This window comes from Gymnogyps californianus, chromosome 25 (genome assembly GCF_018139145.2).
Source record: "Gymnogyps californianus isolate 813 chromosome 25, ASM1813914v2, whole genome shotgun sequence".
In the NCBI taxonomy this organism is placed as follows: domain Eukaryota; kingdom Metazoa; phylum Chordata; class Aves; order Accipitriformes; family Cathartidae; genus Gymnogyps; species Gymnogyps californianus.
In genome coordinates, this window is record NC_059495.1 from 3,750,284 (window position 1) to 3,771,506 (window position 21,223).

At 53.1% G+C, this 21,223-nt stretch overlaps 1 protein-coding gene across 1 annotated transcript in view; it reads left to right on the forward strand.

Moving 5' to 3' along the window:
• The first annotated feature begins 315 nt into the window (after positions 1-315).
• Positions 316-21,223, forward strand: part of SORL1 (sortilin related receptor 1) — a 38,976-nt gene continuing 18,068 nt past the window's right edge. Inside the window, exons 1-23 of the mRNA XM_050910937.1 lie at positions 316-429; positions 746-871; positions 1,740-1,901; positions 3,294-3,361; positions 3,710-3,890; positions 5,937-6,038; positions 6,991-7,160; positions 7,336-7,528; positions 7,719-7,836; positions 8,377-8,450; positions 10,242-10,330; positions 10,443-10,621; positions 12,037-12,223; positions 13,301-13,429; positions 13,679-13,764; positions 15,496-15,668; positions 15,889-16,020; positions 16,545-16,636; positions 17,413-17,659; positions 18,143-18,281; positions 18,968-19,141; positions 19,317-19,430; positions 20,519-20,641. Coding sequence (XP_050766894.1) covers positions 340-429; positions 746-871; positions 1,740-1,901; positions 3,294-3,361; positions 3,710-3,890; positions 5,937-6,038; positions 6,991-7,160; positions 7,336-7,528; positions 7,719-7,836; positions 8,377-8,450; positions 10,242-10,330; positions 10,443-10,621; positions 12,037-12,223; positions 13,301-13,429; positions 13,679-13,764; positions 15,496-15,668; positions 15,889-16,020; positions 16,545-16,636; positions 17,413-17,659; positions 18,143-18,281; positions 18,968-19,141; positions 19,317-19,430; positions 20,519-20,641 — 3,148 coding nt within the window. The 5' untranslated portion in view covers positions 316-339. The remainder of the gene's footprint in view (positions 430-745; positions 872-1,739; positions 1,902-3,293; positions 3,362-3,709; positions 3,891-5,936; positions 6,039-6,990; positions 7,161-7,335; positions 7,529-7,718; positions 7,837-8,376; positions 8,451-10,241; positions 10,331-10,442; positions 10,622-12,036; positions 12,224-13,300; positions 13,430-13,678; positions 13,765-15,495; positions 15,669-15,888; positions 16,021-16,544; positions 16,637-17,412; positions 17,660-18,142; positions 18,282-18,967; positions 19,142-19,316; positions 19,431-20,518; positions 20,642-21,223) is intronic.

A 21,223-nucleotide genomic window follows, 5' to 3' on the forward strand; every position in this document is an offset into this window, starting at 1 on the left:
GATAAAGCCCTTAGCGCACACCCGACAGCTGTGGGCCATCCCGTTGCATTTCAGCGCTCCAGGCTGGAGCTGAGCTCGCCCCAAGCGTGCCCACGAGCACATCCCCCGGCCCCTCCGAGGTCTAAAGGGCCGGACACAGAGTGCTTCCCTGCTGTTTGCCTTCTGGACAGTTTAACTTCTGCCCCTGGTTTGAATGAGTTTCCCCAAAGCCTGTGTATTTCTGAGGAGGGGTGGTACGAGCGGGTGTTTGCTCTCCGACTGTCCCTGTGGGTGAGGCTGTGGCTCAGGGTGCCCTTTTCCTTGGCATTGCAGGTCAGCCTCAACGATTCCCACAATCAGATGGTTGTTCACTGGGCGGGAGAGAAGAGCAACGTGATCGTGGCCTTGGCCAGAGACAGCCTGTCTTTGCTGGGTCCCAAAAACAGCGACGTAAGTAATGCAACCTGGCGCTGTCCTGGGGTGCCTTCTCTGCTTCTGTGCCAGGCGAGGTGTCGGCGGCTGCTGAGCTACAGCCTGCCTTTCTCTCGTGTGCTGGGAAGATGAAAGAAAGGCCCATGAGTTTGAGTTCAGAGGCACAAAAAAGACATTTAATATCCTCTGTGTTGCCCCACGGGTTCGAGCCCTGAAAGGCTGGCTCAGGCAATCCCTAAGGCTTCCCCCCTTATAGTTTTCTAAGTTTTTACCAAATCTGTCAGAAGGGAACCCAGAGCTTTGCACTCCTCATGCTGGGGCTTCTCCTTTGCAGGTTTATGTGTCTTATGACTATGGGAAGAGTTTTAAGAAGATTTCAGAGAGGTTCAGCTTCAGCGAGGGGAACAGCAGCGAGGTGGCCATCGCCCAGTTCTACCACAGCCCGGCCGACAACAAGAGGGTGAGGAGGATGCGGCAGCCAGCCCCAGCAGGGTTGCTCCGCAGGGCAGTGCCGCTTTATCGCCACCGACAACGCGAACACGTGCGGCCCTCGGTGCCGGGGCAGTTACGCCGCGGTGGTGGTGCCCGTAACAATATAGCTGCTCCTTGGTGTGGGAGGAGTAACTGTAACGGTATCGCAGTGGCAGAGCGACTGCATCCGTAGCGGCTCATCCTAATAGAGCGACGAGCTGCGTGCCCATCACTAGCATCGTTACACAGCTACAGACACAAATATTTATTTAGGCTTTATCTACACCAAGGTCACCTTTCTCCTGGCTGAAGCCCTCCTAGGGTGAGGTGAGATGTCCTTGCCCTGCAGCAGCTGAAGCTGCCACTTGCCATCCCTGTAGGTATTCTTCTCTCCAAAGCCAGGCTGGGGGAACTGGGTGTGCGGTCACTCCGACCCACATCCGTGGGTCACACTGAAAACCTGCCTTTGCACCAGCCAAGCACTTACATGGGCCTTTCTGCTGCGGCAGCGGGGAGGGACAGGCCCCTCCCGCAGACAGGGACTGAAGGCCATTTTTGAACGCTCCTGTCACTTACCGGGAGAGCCCCTTGGGCCATCCCGGGGGTCCCCAGGGCAGAGGCGGGATGTGCCAGGCACGCTGCTGTACCTCCTGTACAGCTCTGCGATGCTCAGGAGCATCAGAGCGTGGTGGGAGAGGGGGCAGCTGGGGCAGGCAAATTCCTCTCCTCCAGAGTTTGCCTTCCCAAAGGCTCCCCTGGGACGTGTGCCTTTGTTACTGATAGCCTGAGCTCTGCCCTGACCTCCTGGAGGCTGACTGCCTGCTTTCCTTCTTCCTCGTTGGTCCCTGTCTTCCCAGTATATCTTCGTGGATGCCTTCGCCCCGTACCTCTGGATCACCACCGACTTCTGCAACAATATTCAAGGCTTCTCAATTCCCTTCAGAGCAGCAGACCTCCTCCTGCACAGCAGGAACCCCAACCTCCTCTTGGGCTTCGACAGGTCTCATCCTAAAAAACAGGTGAGCACTTCTGCTTAGACGGGAGGGCCAGCATCCTGCCTCTACCCTGCTGTGGCATTCCTCCTGGCCCGTTACGTGCCCTACAGCCCTTACGGCGTGCCGAGAGCCACCCTGCCTCGTGCCAGCGCCGTGTGGGTTCGTGCTTTGACCATCCAGGCTGTCTGATCTCAGATTGCTGCATGCAGAGTTCTCCCAAATTGACCAGGACACCCCCTTCCCTACAGGTCAGTCTGGTTTCTGACCTCTGCAGCAGTGAGGATATAGTACCTGCAGGATGGCTGCCCTAAACATTTCCTCTCCCTTTTCCTTCATTTATGCTGGTCCTTCATCCACGCCGCTCCTGACCGTATCGATCTCTTCGACTATTGCAGTCGTAATTTGCCGCGGAGTGCTGGCAGCTAAGGCAGGACTGACCTCTGCAGTATTTCATGCAGGCATGTGGTTTGGCTTTGGGTCTTGCATAACAAATTGCTGCTTGAAAACAAACACTTTTTTTCCCCCTGGAGCTATTGGGTGAAGATTGTAAATAATTACAGCACCTTCAGATAGACACAGGCAGCGTAAGCAAAACCTGGAGATGAAACAACCATCCCCCAACACGTGAATGGGGACAGTCGAGCAGGGTACACGCACAGTCCCTGCTGTTTTCAGTCCGGTTGTAGCTGGGCGCCGCTGATGCCTTCCCAGGGGGATGGAGCTGGCCGGGAGCGGCACCTTCCCTGGGCGGGCTGCTGGACTGACTGTCAAGGCTGGAGTCTGGCTGGCTGTATCCACGTACCTGCAATAAAGAGGCAAAAATTGCAGCTTGGGTGCCACCATAGTGCTTGGAAAAAAACAGGCAGGTTTCAGGGACACGGGCCCTTCCAGGAATGGGATCCACATGGGGCTGATGTGCCTGCGGGCTGGCGTGTTTATCGCTGCTGGTTTTGTTGGCACAATGAAAGATACTGTCTCTCCTCTTGGCCTTTGCCATACTAATGCCCGCAGATCTGCAACAACAGCATGTCACTGTGCTTGGGGTTGTAACGGCCTCCAAGGGGAGACAGCTCTGCCCAGATATTTACCCTTGCTATTGCACTCCACAAGAACATTATAACAAGTTATTTTTATTTCTGAGTTAGTGTAAAACCAGGTGGATCGACAGACAGTGGGAAATCCTTCTGGTAGGAGACTAAAGGAAAGTTTTTTCCTGTTTGGATTATTCTCCTGCAGCTGGAAAGATTGCTGTTGCTCCAGGCAGCTGCCACATAAAGAGAAATCATCAAAGCAGTTCACGGTTTTGCGATGGATGCATGTCCGTCGTGCCTTTGCTGCTTGAGGTTGGGTCTCTTAAAGGATTGGGTCTGTTTGGTTGCCCAGTCCCACTGGCATCTCTCACCTTTGTCGTTGCAGCTCTGGAAATCGGATGATTTCGGCCAGACCTGGATAATGATTCAGGAACATGTGAAGTCTTTTTCTTGGTACGTATCGCACCTGCGTGTTACGCCCAGCTCCTGTCTTCTCTCATTCCTCACCTCTTGCCTCGTTTGCTGCCCTGCGCAAACCAAGGACCCGGGTACCAAAGTGTGCTCTGGCCCTGGCCCCCTGCTCCCCTTGCCCAGCAGAGACCCTGCGCCATGGGGATCTGGCACGGCAGCGTGACAAGAGACAGCCACTGACACAGGCACCCAGGGGTGCTCCACATTCCCCCCAGTTCTTGCCTGCCCACCCCATCTCTTGAAAGGGCTCCTGCTCCTTGGTACCCGCTGCCTTCTGCATTGCTCTGTGAGTGCAGAGATAACACCACCACCTTTTTTTGTTCTTTCCAGGGGAGTTGAGCCCTATGATAAGCCAAATACGGTGTACATCGAGCGGCATGAGCCTTCTGGGGCTTCGACTGTCATTCGCAGCACTGATTTTTTTCAAAGCCGAGAAAATAAAGAAATAATCCTGGAAGACGTTGAAGACTTCCAGCTCAGGGACAAATACCTGTTTGCAACAAAGTCTGTGGTAAGTATCATGCGAGCAATTCACCACCGAGGGTGACTGGTCGATGCTTTGGTACAGTACCACCATGGCCACAGCGGGCAATAGCTCTGCTTTCAGCTGGGACCTGTGTCTAAAGTGCGGCGAGAGCGTTTGCTAGGGACGACGCTGCTCGCTGCTGTACCTCGCAGCCTTCGGACCTCACGTTTAGCTTGTCGTGGAGGTATCGCTCAGGCTGCCTGCAGCTGCCTTCCCGCTTGGCCTCGCACTGCTGTGGACAAAGCAACACCTACCGATGCCGCTCTCCCGGCGGGGCTCGGAGTGGCGGCGTTTCCGTACGCCTGCCTTCAGCAGGCTGGGCAGAAGTAGGTCAGCCTGCAAAGTGCTGGGACACGGGAAAAACCACAGGATGCCTGGGAAGGCCGGCGAGGCGGGGGACAGTGGGGTGGGGGTGGCAGGGGAAGGGGGGATGTGGCTCAGCAGCCCGGTGGTTAGGAGGCCGCTTGTCAGAGAGGATTACCATCACATGTGGACTAGGTCCAAGTAGCCTAACGTGCTCCAGCCTGGAAAGCAAGCTAGGTTTTCAGTTTGCTTTCCTAAGAAAAGAGGACGTGGGTGAGCGAAAGCAGTCTTTTGGTCCCCCTGCAGCCAAGGCCCCCCTATGCTTTTTGCAGCTGTTGGCCAGTTTCAGACAAACCTGAAAGAAAGCTAGAAAGCATCTGTGCTTTCTCTGAGGGCAGGTCCTTTCTAGACGATCAGAGACACAACACTGGAGGGTAGAGTCCTATTCCTTCTAGAATTTAGGGAGCAGTTTTCTTTTTAGAAGATGCTAGCATTGTTTTCCTCCCTTACTGCTGCCATTGAGTCTTCGCCATTTAGGGGTGACTCCTTGCAAAACCACGTAGGGTTTCCTAGGCAGCAAGCGGCGAGCATATCACCTCCGGCCACCCGAGCGGCTGCAGTGGTGTCCAGTGCTGGCAGGGGACGTGTTTGCAGAGCACATTCAGTTTCTCAGAAGTCTCTTTTGCAGGTAGTACAGCCTGCAACTCTTAGGGCCTGTCCCCTTGGCGCTATGCCTGATCTGAAGCCTGCCGTGGTTTGCAGAAGATTTTATCTAGGCTTGCTGTTGTTGTTGGGTGAAACACTGGGGGTGGTCTGTGTCTCTGCTGAGAAGGCAGTGGGCTCAGGGGACAGTGTTCTGAAAGCGTGAGGCGGGTTTGAGTTGGGACCTTTCCAAGCATGAACCCAATTTGGGGGTTCTTCGGAGTGGTGTCTGCTTCTGGAGGGCTCAGGGGTCACAGGGGCCACCATCACGCTTTCTCCTGCAGGTCTAATGACTGGTGTGACACTAAGCAACATTACAGTCACCTCTATTCCATGCCGAGGCAAAGACCGATGGGGAACACAGAGACTAGGAGGGAGGCCGGCCTGGCTGCAAACCCCTGATTTGGAAATTATAGCCCCAGGTCTGGAATCGGGCATTTGCATCAAACCTCGGCCACAGCAGGAGCAGCGCTGGGAAGAGGACAGGCTGGGTGCCAGAGGCGCCCAGGACTCTGACTTCTGCTCCTTTCTGTGGGAGGTGCAGTTGCTTAGCGATACGGAGCCTGGGAAAATCAGGCCACTTATTTTTGGAGCCTAAATCTGGGTTTAGGTTCTTACCATTGGCATCCTGTATGAAATAGGTTGCCCCCGGCTTTTTACTTTTTTGGTTTCACACTGGTGCCTTTCATTTTGCACAAATCGTTAAAAATAGGAAGGAAAGGACAGACTGCTCTGCAGAAAAAGGAGGAATTAAAACCAGCCTCCTTACCTCCACCTGACCATCCAGAAAGGGCAGTTTCTCTGCTTGCTGAGCCCTGTCTGCAGCAATGTAAACCAGGAGTGGGGAGCGCTGCTCCCCACCGTCAGTCCCAGGCAGCTGCCATGCTTTTCCCACATGCCGGGAGGGTGAAGTCCCAGGCACGTGGTTTGTGGGTTTGCCCCAGTCTGCCTTCCGGCCACTGCTGGAGACGAGGGTGATTTCGGGGGCGAGAGCTACTCCTAACGTGTCCCTCTGCTCTGCCGCAGCGTTTGCTAGGCAGCTCGCAGCCGCCTTCAGTCCAGCTCTGGGTTTCCTTCAACCGCAAGCCGATGCGCATGGCACAGTTCGTAACCAAGCATCCAATTAAGGTAAGTGGTGCCTTCCGAGAAGACCTCCTCTCTCCCTCCTTTGCCAAGGACGCCCTCAGATGTCAACAGCAGTTCTCTGCATTTCACCAGACACTGTGGGAGTCGGAGCTGGGAAGGGACCTCGTATGACCCTGCTCGGGGGGGTTTGGCAGAGCAAAAGCTCATGTTAGGATGATCTTGTGGTTCACACGATGGCACTTTATCCTAGCAATTCATGCCTCTGGAGAGACAGTGGAGTACCCAGAGCACTGTGCAGGGCCAGTAGTGTCCTGGGTGCGAGGCTGTCTGGAAAGAGACAGTCATCAACTACCTCCAGCACTGGTGATGGAGGCTAGCAGCAAAGCCCAGATACCCAGAGATGGACTGATGATCTCAGTGCTTTGGCTCTGCTTTTGGGGACCTTCCCTCTTTCCATGGCGTGGGACGCTAGGTCACTGAGCATGCGCTGGCTCCACCAGCATGGCCTGAAGCATGCCTCTTCTCTGCAGGCAGAGGAAGCCCAGGGGGACAGCCAGGGTTTGCAAAGGGTCTGTGATCCTTGAGCTAGACGTGTTGTGGCATCCCCAGGCTGGCAGGGACGGAGGAGAGCACCAGAAGTATGCTCGCCATTTGGCAGAGCAGCGGGGCATGCTCCCGGCTGCAGGACGTCCCCGGCCTCGGTGGGGTCCAGGCAGAGAGAGATCCGGCAGCAATGGGGCTTGGCACCCAGCGCTGCTTCTGGGGGACTTTGCTAGTGGGTTGTGCAGGGTGGAGGATAGCGATTGCCGGAGGAGAAACACGAAAGAAAAAGCAAAGGGAAGATACTTACCTGCCAAGTGGAAAAAATACAAATGGGTGGAGGGAAGAATAACTTTCAGCTAGCTGAGAAGAAATGCTAAACCAGCCTGTATGTAAACCCTGCTTGTATGCCCACACGTATGAAGCCTGCTTGCCTGTCATTTACATCCCAAAGGAATATTATGTTGCCGATGCCTCAGAGGACCAGGTGTTTGTGTGCGTCAGCCACGATAACAACCGTACCAACCTCTACATCTCGGAGGCAGAAGGCCTGAAGTTCTCCTTGTCTTTAGAAAACGTGCTCTACTACAGCCCAGGAGGAGCTGGAAGTGACACCTTGGTCAGGTAACATGGGACACGCCTAATCGGCTGCAGTAAATGAGAACTTCAGCCAAAGTCTTTGTAGTTTTTGGCTGTGTTTGATCAAAGCATTGCCCTGATCCCCAGGCTTGACAGTCCCCCGCTCCCCAGACCCAGGGAGGCTGTGATTCACCGATCCCGCCTTTGCATTTCCTCGCAGGTACTTTGCCAACGAGCCCTTTGCGGACTTCCATCGCGTCGAAGGCGTGCGGGGCGTCTACATCGCCACCCTGATCAACGGCTCCTTCAGCGAGGAGAACATGCGCTCCGTCATCACCTTTGACAAGGGGGGCACCTGGGAGCTGCTGCAGCCCCCGGCGCAGACACGCTACGGGGAGCAGATAGACTGCGAGGTAGCACGGGGCGGGAAGGGGCAGGGGGGCGAGGGCGGGAGAAGCCCCCCGCAAAAGCGGCTGAAACGGCAATCCTTTTGCGAGGGAGTCCCTCCTCGCCTTTCCAAGCGGAGAGGGCCAGACTAGGTGGGACAAGGGCATGGGTGAGTGTGGGACGGAGTGTTAATGCTGCTGCGTTTTGCTTTTCCAGTTTTCTCAGGGCTGCTCTCTCCACCTGGCCCAGCGCCTGAGCCAGCTGCTTAATTTCCAGCTGCGTAGGATGCCCATTCTCTCCAAAGAGTCGGCACCGGGACTGATCATCGCCACTGGTACCGCTTTCCTTCCCGCAGCCGCGTCAGGGCTTGGGGCATGTTGTTGGCAGGACATGAGGAACTTGGCAGCATCTAGTTTGTATATACAGGTTACAAAAATGCAATTAAACTGTACGTTTTGCTGTCCCTTCTCCGCTGCAGTCCCCGTACAGTAACTATGGCATGTATATTTTACTGCAGCACAGTGACATGAGAAAACTTGCCCACTTTATTCTGATCCTGTTTCCTGCTGCCATCCATGTGAAGGGCTTCTTGAACATACCGAAATTCCTGTTTGTCTCGCTCTTTTACTGAAGAAAACATTTGCACATTTTGTTTGATTGTGTCTCTAGCCATAGGTTTTTCCCCAGCTGCTTTTAAAGCTTGTAATAGTCTTTAAAATATTTGGTTTTGAAGGGATTAGTTTGTAGTATGAAGAATCAGCTCCTCAATTGTTGTCATTTTGCTTACAGATAAAAATAGTTCAGAGGTGTCTGGCTTCATTTTAAGCAATTGCTTTGCCTTCCTCGAGAAGAATGATTTCTCCTGTTCTCCTAGGCTCCATTGGCAAGAACATGGCAAGGAAAACCAACGTCTATGTCTCGAGCAGTGCCGGAGCAAGGTGGAGAGAGGTAAGGCCACTGTTTTGCTTGCCAGCCTAGCCAAGGCGGTGGTGCAGCAGGTAGGACATTGGCAGCAACGTAGATAAGTGACATGCAGCCTTTGGGCATTAAAGGTGACCTCCATGTACGCATCCAAGAGCTGTAGCTGGAAGGTGCTGAATGTCCCTTGAGACCAAGGCAAAAAGGTCTTTAGATGAAGGACCAGGTGTGGGTTGGCATGGAGATGAGCCTCGTGGTGAAGGTGGTGGGTTCAAATGCAGGAGAGCTCCCTCCTCTCTTTCTTTTCTTCAACTGGCAGGGCTTGCCGCTGGCATGGGGCATCTGGCCCCTTTTAGACAGGACTGACAGCCAGGACTTTGTATGTGAGAGTGTCTGGAGAGACTCTGGCATCTTCCAGAAAAATGGGATGTTGCCCTCGGTTTACGGGGAGTTTGATGGTGTTTACTAAGTGGGTGTTCTGGTCTGCGGCAGTATTTGTGGTCTGCCTGTGCATTCTGCTGTGAGTGTAATATGGTATTTCAACATCTGCAAGCTATTTAATCCTGTGAATTAAACGACCTCCTTTTCCTCCCGTAAGTGCTGCGCGGTCTGGGTTAATGTCTGGGCAGCTGCAGCGGCGGTGGGGACATGCCACAGGTCTGGCTGCTGCCAAAGCCGACCGTGGTTCAGAGGCTGGCCCCGGCTGAGAGCGGGCGCCTCCAAAATTCAGCTGGGGAGCGGCCGCGGGGACCCGCTGTTTCTCCCTGCAGGAGCCTTGCAGCAAGACAGGAGTGCTCACGGGCGGGGAAGGGTATCCAAAAGCTGAGACTTTCAGGTGCCAACCTCCCCGGGCTCGCAGGCAGGTTTGTGTTGAAGTGCAATTAAAACATGTCGAGGAAGCATTGACCCACGGTTAACAATGCTGAGCTCCTGACTTAGTCGGGCCCTTTGTATCGTGAGCGGAGGTGCAGAATGACCCAGCAGTGTAGCTCCTCAGCTGAGAAGCAGTAACCCAACTCCTTCCTCTCGGCTTTGGCAAGCAGCAGGCTGGAAGGCTCATTGCTCTGCAGATCACTGGTATGATCTCACAGCACAGAAAAGAAAGAAACAATACATTCAGTGCCCTGCATAAGAACGTCCCCAAGTGCGTTAGTGTGTCCTGTGAGCAGAGTCAGGCACATTCATGCTTCCTATTTTCGTCCCGAGCTGCACTGGGCTCCCCAGATAGGAAAGCAAAGGTGATTTTGTGTTGGTGGTCACTAAATAGAGCTGGAGGTGAGTGTGAAATACAACAAGTTTCTTTCCATGGGATGGATATATGAACTGTCTCCAGGGCTTGTTTCTGCACACCATGGCCCCACTTCTCTTTGAGCATTCAAAAAACCTTACAGCCCAAGAACCAGCACTTATCTGCAGTCCTAGGAAGGCAGCGAGTTCCTGCTGAGCGTCGGGAAAGCCTCGCCGACATGACAAAAGAGCTGCAGACTGAGAGGGGGAGCAATGGACTCTGGTTTCGTGTAATGGCACTTTTTCCATTGATTCTATCCCTGCACACAGCGCGGGAGGAGCAGAGTCCAGGGCGCAGTGCTGCTCTTAAATGCAGCTATACATTTAGGGAAATTGGTCTGGCTGCTCTTGTCTACAGATGTTGGCCCATAAACACTTGAATCTCTGGTGCCTCCAGATACTTGGCTCAGCCCAGGCGAACCGAAACGTTAGCTCGGGTCAGGCAGCATTTCTGACAAAGCATGCTTTCCAGCCAAGCTTTTCCCTTAAGTCAGCACGGCTCTGATGCACCCCTTGGCACCGTTTCTCTTCCAGGCGCTGTCTGGACCCCACTATTACACCTGGGGCGACCACGGTGGCATTCTTGTGGCCATCGCACAAGGCACTGAGACCGACCAGCTCAAGTAAGTGGCAGGGCAGGGGGATTGCCTCTGGTGCTCGGGCTGGGGCCAGGAGAGAGTGCCCTGCGGCAGGCAGGACCTGCCCCTGGCAGCTCTCCCAATCCTCTTTCTCCAGGTACAGCACAAATGAAGGGGAAACCTGGAAAATGTTCACATTCTCAGAGAAGCCGGTGTTTGTGTATGGCCTGCTTACCGAGCCCGGGGAGAAAAGCACCATATTCACCATCTTCGGCTCATACAAAGAGAACGGCCACAGCTGGTTAATACTGCAGATCAACACCACTGATGTGCTGGGTAAGGGGAGAGGTGACAGAGCCATCGCTGATGCTGGTTGCGCAGGTGGGAGAGCTGTCCTGTCTCCACCCTGCGGCTTTGCAGGTTACACACACTAATAAGCCCTCGCCTGAAGCCAGCCGGTCCCCACGCCGCACAGCCTACCCCGAGCATCCCTGTTGGGTGCAAGGGAGATCTTGACATACCCTCTCTGGGGGGCTGAGAGTGAGGAGGGGGTACGGGAGAGGTTTTCACAAGCCCAGAGCAACCTAGAGACCTCAGGCTATGAACCAAACTATTTAGTCATCTAAGGCTCTTAAATTCCTACTGACGAGCATGGGAAGTTGGGCGCCTAAATACAAATTGGGTGCAGAAACACCTTTGTTGCTCTTGCCCTCTGTACTGTTTTCCAAAAGAGACCCCAGAGAGATGCCCTCAAGTCCCATTAGCAGCAGCCTAACCCCACTGCCCGGGCTGTCCCGTGGGAGCCAGGGGAGAGGGGGCATCTCCTGCGGGGACGGCAGTACCGCTGGCCGTGTTCGGGTGCCCTGTCCCTCGCGTCTCATGTCCACGTGGACATGGCTGCTGAAGGCGTTTGTGTCCCCTGCGCTCTGCCCGTATCCCCTCCCTCCTCACTGAGGAATTTGTTGAAAAGGAAAGGGGGAAAAGAAATCTTTCTGAAGGCTTGTGCCTATGAATGTTTTATAACCCATTTCAGCTTTGATTGCAAGGCAGCATTTTAATCAAAGAGCAGTTAAACCCAGCAGAGGAATTTGCTTGACTAAAATTTATAACTGATTCCCTTGACGTTTTGTTAGAAACAGATCTGTTTGGTAACCAGAACAACTTCATTTAAATGAGGCATCGCAAATTCACTGTCACAGCGACGGAGCAGCTTGTTGCCTCCTGTCACCGAGTGCTGCTGCATGCTCTGAGCTGAAATGCTTTCTGCTTTGCCTTTTCTTTCGGGCCAGGGCTAGAGCCTTGCAGTCGGGGGGAAACCGCTTGTTTTGTGCCAGAGGAGGGCGTCGAGAGGGAAGGGGCAATAGGCATTATTGTGGTGCATGGCTGGGTGCCAGCATGCCTGCCCTCCCTCCGAGCATCCTGGGTCTCGATGCCATGATGCTACTAGCCATGGCAAAAAGCCGAGGTTAATGCAGGCTCCTCGGAGGCTGGGCTGACTGCTTGGAGCCTGCGGCTCCCCCCGGGAGGCCTTTTGCACCTCCTCTGAGAGCAAGGCTCTCTGCGTCCCCCCAGTCCCTGGAGCGCAGTGCAGCGCTGGCACAGGACACGGTACCGTGCTTTGCACATCCTTGCCGGACACGCATCAACAGCAGCGACTGAGGGACATCTGCGGCTCTCTTGCTTTAAACCCTTGGTCTGGGGTGCTGCAAGGACTGAGCCTTTCTTTACCCCAACCTTGTTGCTTCTCTTAGGGGTCCCTTGCACAGAGAATGACTACAAACTGTGGTCACCCTCCGACGAGCGAGGCAATGAATGCTTACTGGGGCATAAAACCGTTTTCAAAAGGAGGACTCCTCATGCGACCTGTTTCAATGGGGAAGATTTTGACAGGCCTGTCATGGTCTCCAACTGCTCTTGTACAAGGGAAGACTTTGAATGGTAAATACCAATTAATTTCTTTAGTCTGGATTGTAAGTCTGAGATAAATATCTGTGACCAATCGCTCAAAGTGAACAAACATCCAATTTACTTAGCTCTGTGTATCGCTGCTTGATTTTATAGGAAAGAGGAAACTAAATAGACTGAAAACATCCTTTCATTAATAACAGGGCATGAGACTTAATTAATGTCTTTAGAGCCTTTCGGGAGCCTCTGAAAGGTTCCATAGAAGAGGAAAGTATTGTTAATCCATCACCTTCTTTCAAATGATGGCGGACCATTTCCCATCACATATAGAGATCCTCCACTAAAAAGCTTAGTGACCCTTTAGCCACAGGGATGCAGTTGGCCCTGCTATATCATTTTATCTGCAATTTGCACATTACTGACACTGCACAGCTCTCAGGATTAGGAAACACACTCTCGCAATCTGATGCAAAGGTTTGAGGTTAGAAGGTGAACTGCTTTTCAGGGACTGGACTTTCAGCAGAGCTCACGGCCAGACTGCTCAAGTGCTCGGTACATGCAGTTAAGGACAGGGGTCCAGACCTGCCTGTCTGATGCCGAGACAGAGACTGAGTCTGGCTCGTCATGAGCAGACTGAGAATAGGGCTGGTGGGATCTGATTCCTGCCTCAGAATTGCAGCCCTGGGCTCTCTGCAAAATCAGATTGACATAACCTCTTCCACGGCGTTTTCCAAAGAACAGATGCACTGTAACTCCCGTTTTACCAACAGGAAAAGCCAAGAGACAGGCCAGTGACCTAAGCCAGCTAGCAGGAGAACTGGGGCTTGCAGCCAGATTTTCAGGGCACACTGGCTCAGCTGTGCCTTGCTGCCTCACGTACCCTAGTCTGCTCGACCACTGGCAAGCTTATTTGCAAAATCTTCTTGAAACGTCCTGGAGACAGAAGCTGTCTGGCTATAAGATATTATTATGCAGCTAAATACTGATGATAAATTAATGGACTTCTGAGATACTTCAGGTTCTTAAAACTTCTGTGCAAAAATAGAGCAGAGCACGGCTGCATTTTTTCCTTCTCCCCTGTCCTTCCTTACATCCTTCTTCTCCTTGCAGTGATTTTGGCTTTAAACTGAGCGATGACTTATCATTAGAAGTTTGCATCCCTGACCCTGAATTTGCCGGGAAGCCGTACGACCCGCCAGTCCCTTGCCCTGTTGGCTCAACTTACAAGAAGACTCGAGGGTATGTGTTGTACTTGGGAGGGGAACCTGATCTTCCAAATGCTGGGATTTATGCTATTGGTGATTAAAAAAACCCAACAACCACAAAACCCACACACAAATGCCCCATGAGTGGCAGTAAACAAATTACATGTTTGGACATACATCACAACATCTAATTTGTAACTAAATACCGCTGCTTGTTCTGCCTGCACGTGATGGTGTGTTAACAGTTTCCATGAAATAAACTGCCTGGCTGTATATGTTGCAGCTACCGAAAGATCTCTGGGGACACTTGTACAGGTGGAGACATCGAGTCGCGGCTTGAAGGGGAGCTGGTACCATGCCCGCTAGCTGGTGAGTACGTACAGGATTGCTTCGGGCACAAGGGCTTCATTCATAAAACCGTTGGCTGGTGCCTGAGGGACCACGCACAGATTCCCAGAGGGCTCTCAGACAAAACCTATGACAGAGGAGCTGAAATGCCTCGGTGGGTTACAAATCCATCATCTCCTGTCCTGTCCAGGGCCCAGAGAGCTTCTGAGGGACCTGCTCAGGAGCAGCTTCAGCCTGCGGTGCAGAGCCCTCTCTGCTCCTGAAGTCACAGGAGGCTGAAGCCCTCAGAGCAGGCTGCGGGCAGGAACCCTCTTATCCCTGTCGTGCCCTCACTGTAGTGGGCTTGAACCCAACCAGAAAGACAGGAGTTAGATCAAAGATACCATCATCCTGGAGAAACCCTTGGGAAGGTACCACCCTGAGACAGGCCACCGTATGCAGTTGAATGATGGCTATTTGGGGCCAGACTGGGGCAGAGACTGCCCTTTAGTCCTCACGCCCGTGCCCGCCAGACTTCGCCTCTGTCCTTATTTTATCCTCTCAAATGTACGAGGCACTGAAACGTCTTGTGCTCCTGTGCTGCCAAAGTTATTTGCATTCTGCTCATCACAGCTTTAATTTAATCTGCCGTCATGAGCTGCATGATTAGCATGCTGCCGCGCAGCAGCTCAAGAGCGAGCCTGAGACAGGGCAGAGGCTCGTGTAAGGGATGGGGCGGCTGAGCCGGCGCTGCGGGCAGGGCGAGCCCAGGGCCGTGGCTGAGCAGAGCCACAGGACTGCAGAGCAGCCAGACCCACAGCGTGAGGTTTCCCTGCACCATCCTAAGATTTTTCAGGGTGCAAAAGATATTCCAGGTGCAAAACGGCCCAGCGGGTGCCTGGGGAAGCGTTCCCTCTGCTGGGATTCATGCCAATGCCGTGCTTAGTTTTCCTTCTTGTTCAGAGCCCGACAAGTTATTCACCCCTCCGAGCCCTCTTGAGCTATTTGGAGAGCTGTGTTAGTCATGCTGAGAAGGGCCCTGCTGATTGAAAAATAAACCTGCAGTCCCCACCGGGCTGGGCTTTGAAGTGCCGTGTTCCCAGAGTATTTGTTGATCGTCTTCAGATACGTGTTGGCTCGCACCATGGTAACACTTTCATGTACAGTATCTGTTTCGTATCTCCGTATAATCTCATTAGGGATGCACAGCCAGAGTTACTTACTGACATTAGCTTTACTCATTAATAGCATTATTGGACTTTGCCGGTAGTGTGCTAATGCCCAGGAGACTTTGTCCCGGACCAGGATCCCATTACGCTGGATTCAGCGCAATTTAGAAACAAAACCCACTCTGGGATATTTACTGCGCTGCCAGTGTCCCCTAGGACTCACAGATTTACATCACTCCCACCTTTTTTATGAGATTTTTGAGGAACAGGAGATCAGTATTTTGTTTCTAATTGGCAGCACAGTAATGTGGGAAGGAAGGGGTCACGACAGATTTTTCCGTCCTTACTTCCTCCTTCAGCCCCTGGAACAAACAATGGCCGCAGTGTGTTCCCGGGCAGGAGTGCACGCGGGACCTGTGTAAGGCTATTAGCGCATTCTCATTAACCTAATCCCACTGAAACAAAGGGCCTTTGCCTCCCTTACGCTGAGGTGCTAAAACGTGCAGTCAGGGGTTAGAAAAAAATACCCGGTATTTTCTTTTTGCCCCTTGAGTAGCCTAAAACGGCCAGAGGCGTCTAAACAAGGCGCTCCCTGTTCTTGCAGAGGAGAACGAGTTCATTCTCTACGCCACCCGCTACTCCATCCACCGCTACGACCTCGCCTCCGGCGTCAGCGAGGAGCTGCCCCTGGCCGGGCTGCGAGGGGCGGTCGCCCTGGACTTCGACTACGACCACAACTGCTTGTACTGGGCCGATGTGACTCTTGATATTATACAGGTGAGCCGGGCAGCGGAGAGGCTGCTGCGGTGCCAGCTGCCCGTGTCATCGCCTCCTTGCATCGGGGGCAGGCGTTGCATACACACCCTGAAGTACAAATGTTTATCTTGGATATTCCTCCCCTCTGAGCTGTCTGTTACGGCTTGCCTCGCACACCTGACCGCGCTCGCCTTGAGGCTGCGGAACTTCCTCATCTTTTATTCTCATTTTGTTTTTTCAGCGTCTTTGTCTCAACGGCAGCTCTGGGCAAGAAATAATCGTAAGCACCGGGCTGGAAACGGTGGAAGCTTTGGCCTTTGAACCTCTCAGTCAGTTGCTGTACTGGGTCAATGCCGGGATTCCCAAAATTGAGGTACAGCTGCGCCCACCCGTGCTACAAAGAGGTGATTGTGGCAGTGCATCTTTGAGGTGGCTGGGCCCTAAGTTGGCTGCTGCCCTGAAGTCTCATTGCTGGTGGGGCATTACTGAACACTGACCCTCGTCCCACATGCCACTTTATTGGATCTAAATGCAAACAGGGTGTAATAACATTCAGCCCTGTGTACTTAAATGAAGGTCAGTTTGTGAGGCCGAATGCACAGCAGAAGTGGGGGGGAAAAAGCAACATCCTTGCACAGTACACGCAGCCAGCACGGGGTGCAGACAGAGCGCTGCAGCAGCCATCTGCTCACTCAGTCACACAGAAATGTCAATAAATACACCGATCTATCCTCTTTATCACCTGCCTCACAGTAACTGCTCCCTGTGCCCACAGCAGCTATTTTATTAGGGAGCAGTAATTACCTGCCACAGATTTCATGTAACTTTAACCAGTGCAATTGCCCTCCGTATTGCCGGCAGTAAACACACCTCTCCTGTTTTTGGTTACGACTCTAGGTTGCCAATCCAGATGGAGACCTGCGACTCACTGTCCTCAATTCCTCAATACTTGAACGACCCAGAGCCCTTGCTCTGGTTCCCCGGGACGGGTAAGAAAGCAAGCATCGCAAGTAGTCAGGTGCCTTGGTATTGCCCAGGGGAACCGTACTGGTACAGCCTCTCCTGCACCACTACGCTCGTAAGAGGCAAACACGAGAGACGGTGCTGCATGGAAAGCTTTGCGAGGCTTGGCCCCGAAGGGCGTGATGGGGGGACGGGAGCGGTGGTGGGCAGCACAGCGGGGTACAGCTCACAGTCCTGCCCTGTGGAGCCCACTCTTGCCATCGCGTGCCCAACTAAGGCACCAGCCACCTCAGAGCAGAGATCACAAACTGTTTTTTTCTTTCGATTAAACTGCTGTTTTCCTACCCATACATATCTACTGGTAAATAACTTCTCCTGCCAGTAAAACTGGTCTGGTCAGTGGGGAAAGCTGCAGTGATGCATGAGAAACTGAGCCACGCTCAAATTCAAGAGCCAAATGCAAGTTACGTCTTTCTGAGTACGGTTTTGCCGCGGCTGCTGCACTGCAAATGTCGCACTGACAAACCTGAGCTGCCTTTAGCCGCATGCCCTAAAGCAAAGCGGTTCAACGCAAGGTAACCTACAGCTGCACTCACACCACAGAACCTGCAGCTAAATCAGCCTCTCTGCTGCTTGTAGATCTGCCGGTGGTGTTCATTAGAATTGCAAAGAGTTCCCTTTCCAAAGGCATGTCTTGCAAGAGACATGGAATGTAAAGTATTCAAACCTTTGCTTCATAACCTGTTTCCTTTTGACGAGCTGTTTTGTTATTATTTCGAGTAACCTCTCTGCCTGTTGTCAGGTTGATGTTCTGGACAGACTGGGGAGACTCCAGAGCTGGCATTTACAGAAGCGACATGGACGGGTCATCGGCCGGGTGCATCGTTTCAGAGGGTGTGCGGTGGCCAAACGGCATTTCTGTGGATGACCACTGGATCTACTGGACAGAAGCCTATATGGACAGGATCGAGAGGGTCGATTTCAATGGCCTGCAGAGATCCGTGATCCTGGACAGCCTCCCTCACCCCTATGCTATTGCTGTATTTAAGGTATGCATGCGGCGGCTCGTTTCCAGTTGGTATGCATTTCCATAGCATACACGCTCAGAGGTTGTTGTACGTATGGGGTGGGCGGCGGAAGAGCATTGAGCACACTGGATTCAGAGGGTACGAGCGGGCATGATGCTTGCTCTCTTTCTGCTCCTGGCACGTTCCCACAAAGCCCTGAAACGAGCAGGCAGGTGCAGTTGAAACCAGGACCAACATCCAAGAGACATGCAGCTTTCCCAAGCAGCTGCACTGTGATGTCTTCCCCAGACTGTGTGCCACTCAGCAGACGTGACTGCCGCTTCCGTTCCTGCTCAAATCCCAGCTCAGATCTTCCTCATCTTCCTCCCCTTGGGTTTGGGAGATTTTGCACTCTCGATTGCCCCGCACATCCAGGCGGTTAGGGTGGCTTAGTGCAGGTAACTGCTGATGAGCACGGCCCCGGCAGCACTGCTCCTCGCGCTAAGAGCAAAGCCTGTGTTTCAGAATGAAATCTACTGGAACGACTGGTCACAGCTGAGTATTTTCAGAGCATCCAAAAACACCGGCTCAAGAATGGAGATCTTAGTCGGCCGATTAAATGGGATCATGGACATGAAAATCTTTTACAGAGGAAAGACAACAGGTAATCGTGTGAGTGTGCAGATGATCTTTCCTGCGATTTAGAAATGTGTTCATCGCCCATTTCCGCAGGTTCCCAGGCCACTGGGCCATCCTAGCTCACATTTCATGAGCCTGAATATATCCCCATTCCTGCAGGGTTTGAAGCGCTCAGGCGCCATCGTAAGGAATGTGTTTCATGAGCGGTGCACCCTGCTTTTCCGAGGCCAGGAGAGATACTCCCCATCAGGGAGAGAGCCCATAGGGCAGTCAGCTGTGGTGGCACCTCGTAGTTTAGGTCACAGACCATGGCCTTTCCATGCAAAATGCTGTACGGGCCAAAAAAAATATAGGGTCTCAGAGCTGCACCACCTTTGTCCTCCACTTAGTCATGCATCTGGGCTGCAATGAGGTAGTGGCAGCTCCTGCATGATGAATGTGCTGAAGGGATTGGCTTCATCTTCAGATGGGTATAAAACCATCCAAGGGCTTTGCCTGCAAGAGACTGGGAGGACATTTAAGGTCCTCGATCTCCCTGGAGCAGATGGCTCTGTGCATTTCTAAGGCCAGCCTCAGCACTCAGCACTGCAGAGCTGGCTCCTAACGAGGGTCTGAACCCAAAGCCTGGGATGCCAGGTGAAATTGAGCTTCCCACGGCATCTCCAGCCCTCTGTCCTGATGATGTCCCCTTCCTCCCCACCCTCACACCAGGGGAGAATGCCTGCATCGCCAAGCCCTGCAGCCTGCTCTGCCTGCCCAAGTCGAACAACGGCAGGAGCTGCAAGTGCCCCGAGGGGGTGTCCAGCACCGTGCTGCCCACAGGGGAGGTGAAGTGCGACTGTCCTCACGGCTACATCATGAAGAACAACACTTGCATAAAGGAAGGTAAAACCATGCTTTGTTCTTGTTGCTGCTTTATGTTGAGAGGCGGATTCTGCAATTGCAAGAGGTCAGCATGACCTTTCCGCTGCCCTTTGGGTGAGGAGGAGTGTAGCCTGTCTTCTGAAAGCGCAGCGTCATGCCTCATGCCAGCTTGTTTTTGTTTTCCCTTTTGCACCAGAAAACACGTGTCTGCCAAACCAGTACAGATGCTTCAATGGGAACTGCATAAACAGCATTTGGCAGTGTGACAACGATAATGACTGTGGGGACATGAGCGATGAGAAGAACTGCCGTAAGTGTCCTGTGGTGGCATTTACCTGTCTAAATTTAGATGTCTGCTGTGTCGGCATTGCACCTGAGCCTATGGTCTACGCTCCCTTCATAGTCATGGAGAGCAAGAGGCGCTCTGGGGGTGCGACTCATCTCCTCCTTTGGTAGACATCCGAAGCCGGTCGGATGAGTTGTGTCCTGCAAGGGCCAATATTTCCCCCTTGACCAGCTCAGGTGTAAATGTCTAAAATTTGATGAGACTGATACCAGCTCTCATGTGAGGGCATGTGTCTCTTGCATTAATTGTCTTCTGAGGCTAATTGAGGGCACAGCCAATGCCGAGAAAAAGAGTGCAGATAGAAAGTGACTTTCTGTCTGCATCATGTGGACATGGGCCTCTTGTTGAGCTATTAAATGGAGTTCACACATTAAAGATGGAGGTCACCTTTTCGAATAAGGTTAGGGACCGCCAATGCGTGCAGAAGGGGCAGATGTTCCACAGCTTTGGAGAGCCTGAAGGGTTTGGATTAGTGCGCTGTGGAAAAAGGGCCAGGTTTAAAGTTAGGAATCGGTGGAGGACCAGGTGTTCCTGGAGAGATGCCATTTATGCCTGTTTTGTACTGCTAAGGAGCTTATTTTCCTGCCAACGTTGAGACACCAGTCAGCAGAGTTCAAATTTGAGTTCATTGCCTGGCTCCAGGTGAGGGAAAGCCTCTCCAGCTTTTGCCCTCCTTTGGCTGCCGTGTCTCATCCCACCACCCGTGGTTTCAAGGCCCCTTTGTGGGGAGCAGACAGCTCTACAGCCTCAGCTTTCTTGCTCCCTGGCTGGGAGGCACTGCCCCGGCTTGCGAGTGGACGTGACGGTGGCAGGAGCTTCAGTCCTGCTCACCAGACAGCTAACCCCTCTCTGCTCTGCTTTATGTGGAGTGTCTAATAATGACATTAAAATACAATAACAGTAACTCAGGCTGCATTGAGCAAAGCTCACAGGATGCTGTCCCTTTCCCTTCACTTCCCTGCAACGAGTACACAGACTTGGGCAGCAGAAACCATTTTCTAACCACCACCTTAACCTCCTTCTCCTCCTCCTCTCCCTCCCTGCTTCATTAGCCACCACCGTGTGCGACTCCGAGACCCAGTTCCGCTGCCAGGGCTCAGGGACCTGCATCCCACTGTCCTACAAATGTGACCTGGAGGACGACTGTGGGGATAACAGCGATGAAAGTCACTGTGGTGAGTGCCCTCACTCAAACCTCCTTCCCTGTCCCTGTGTGAGGGTGGAAAGTCCAGCAGTGTTTTGGGGCAGGGTGCTACTCGTAGACGCTGTAGGGCAAGGCAGTGCTTCACCAGATCCCCCTGTTTATCCTGGCTAAGAGCCGCCTCCTCCCATCATTTACTGGGTACTGGGAAATGAGGGACAGGAGAAGAGAGCGAGGCCGTGCACTGGTTCTCCCCCTTGCTGTGGTCCAGCAGGGAGACTTCTGTGCCGTTATCATCCAGCTCTCCCGCTCTGCTCCTTGGGCACTCCTGTGACCCGAAGCCAAATATTTGGTAGAGGTTACAAGCTGACCTTGGGCAGCTGCCCAGCAAGCGCATGGGAGGCGTGGATTGCTCAGCGGTGCCGTGTTTGTGGCCATCCACCTCCAGCTTAGCCATTCGGAGAGGTTCGGTGCTGAATTGAAGGAGAGAAGAGGCTGGTAAACAGCAAGGCGGTAGCTCTTGGTCGTTCAGGGCTAGGGACGAGGCAGGAAAACCTGCTTTCAAGACGAGTCTGCTTTGCAGGGCTGTCTAGTTTGTTGCCTCTGAGATATCAGT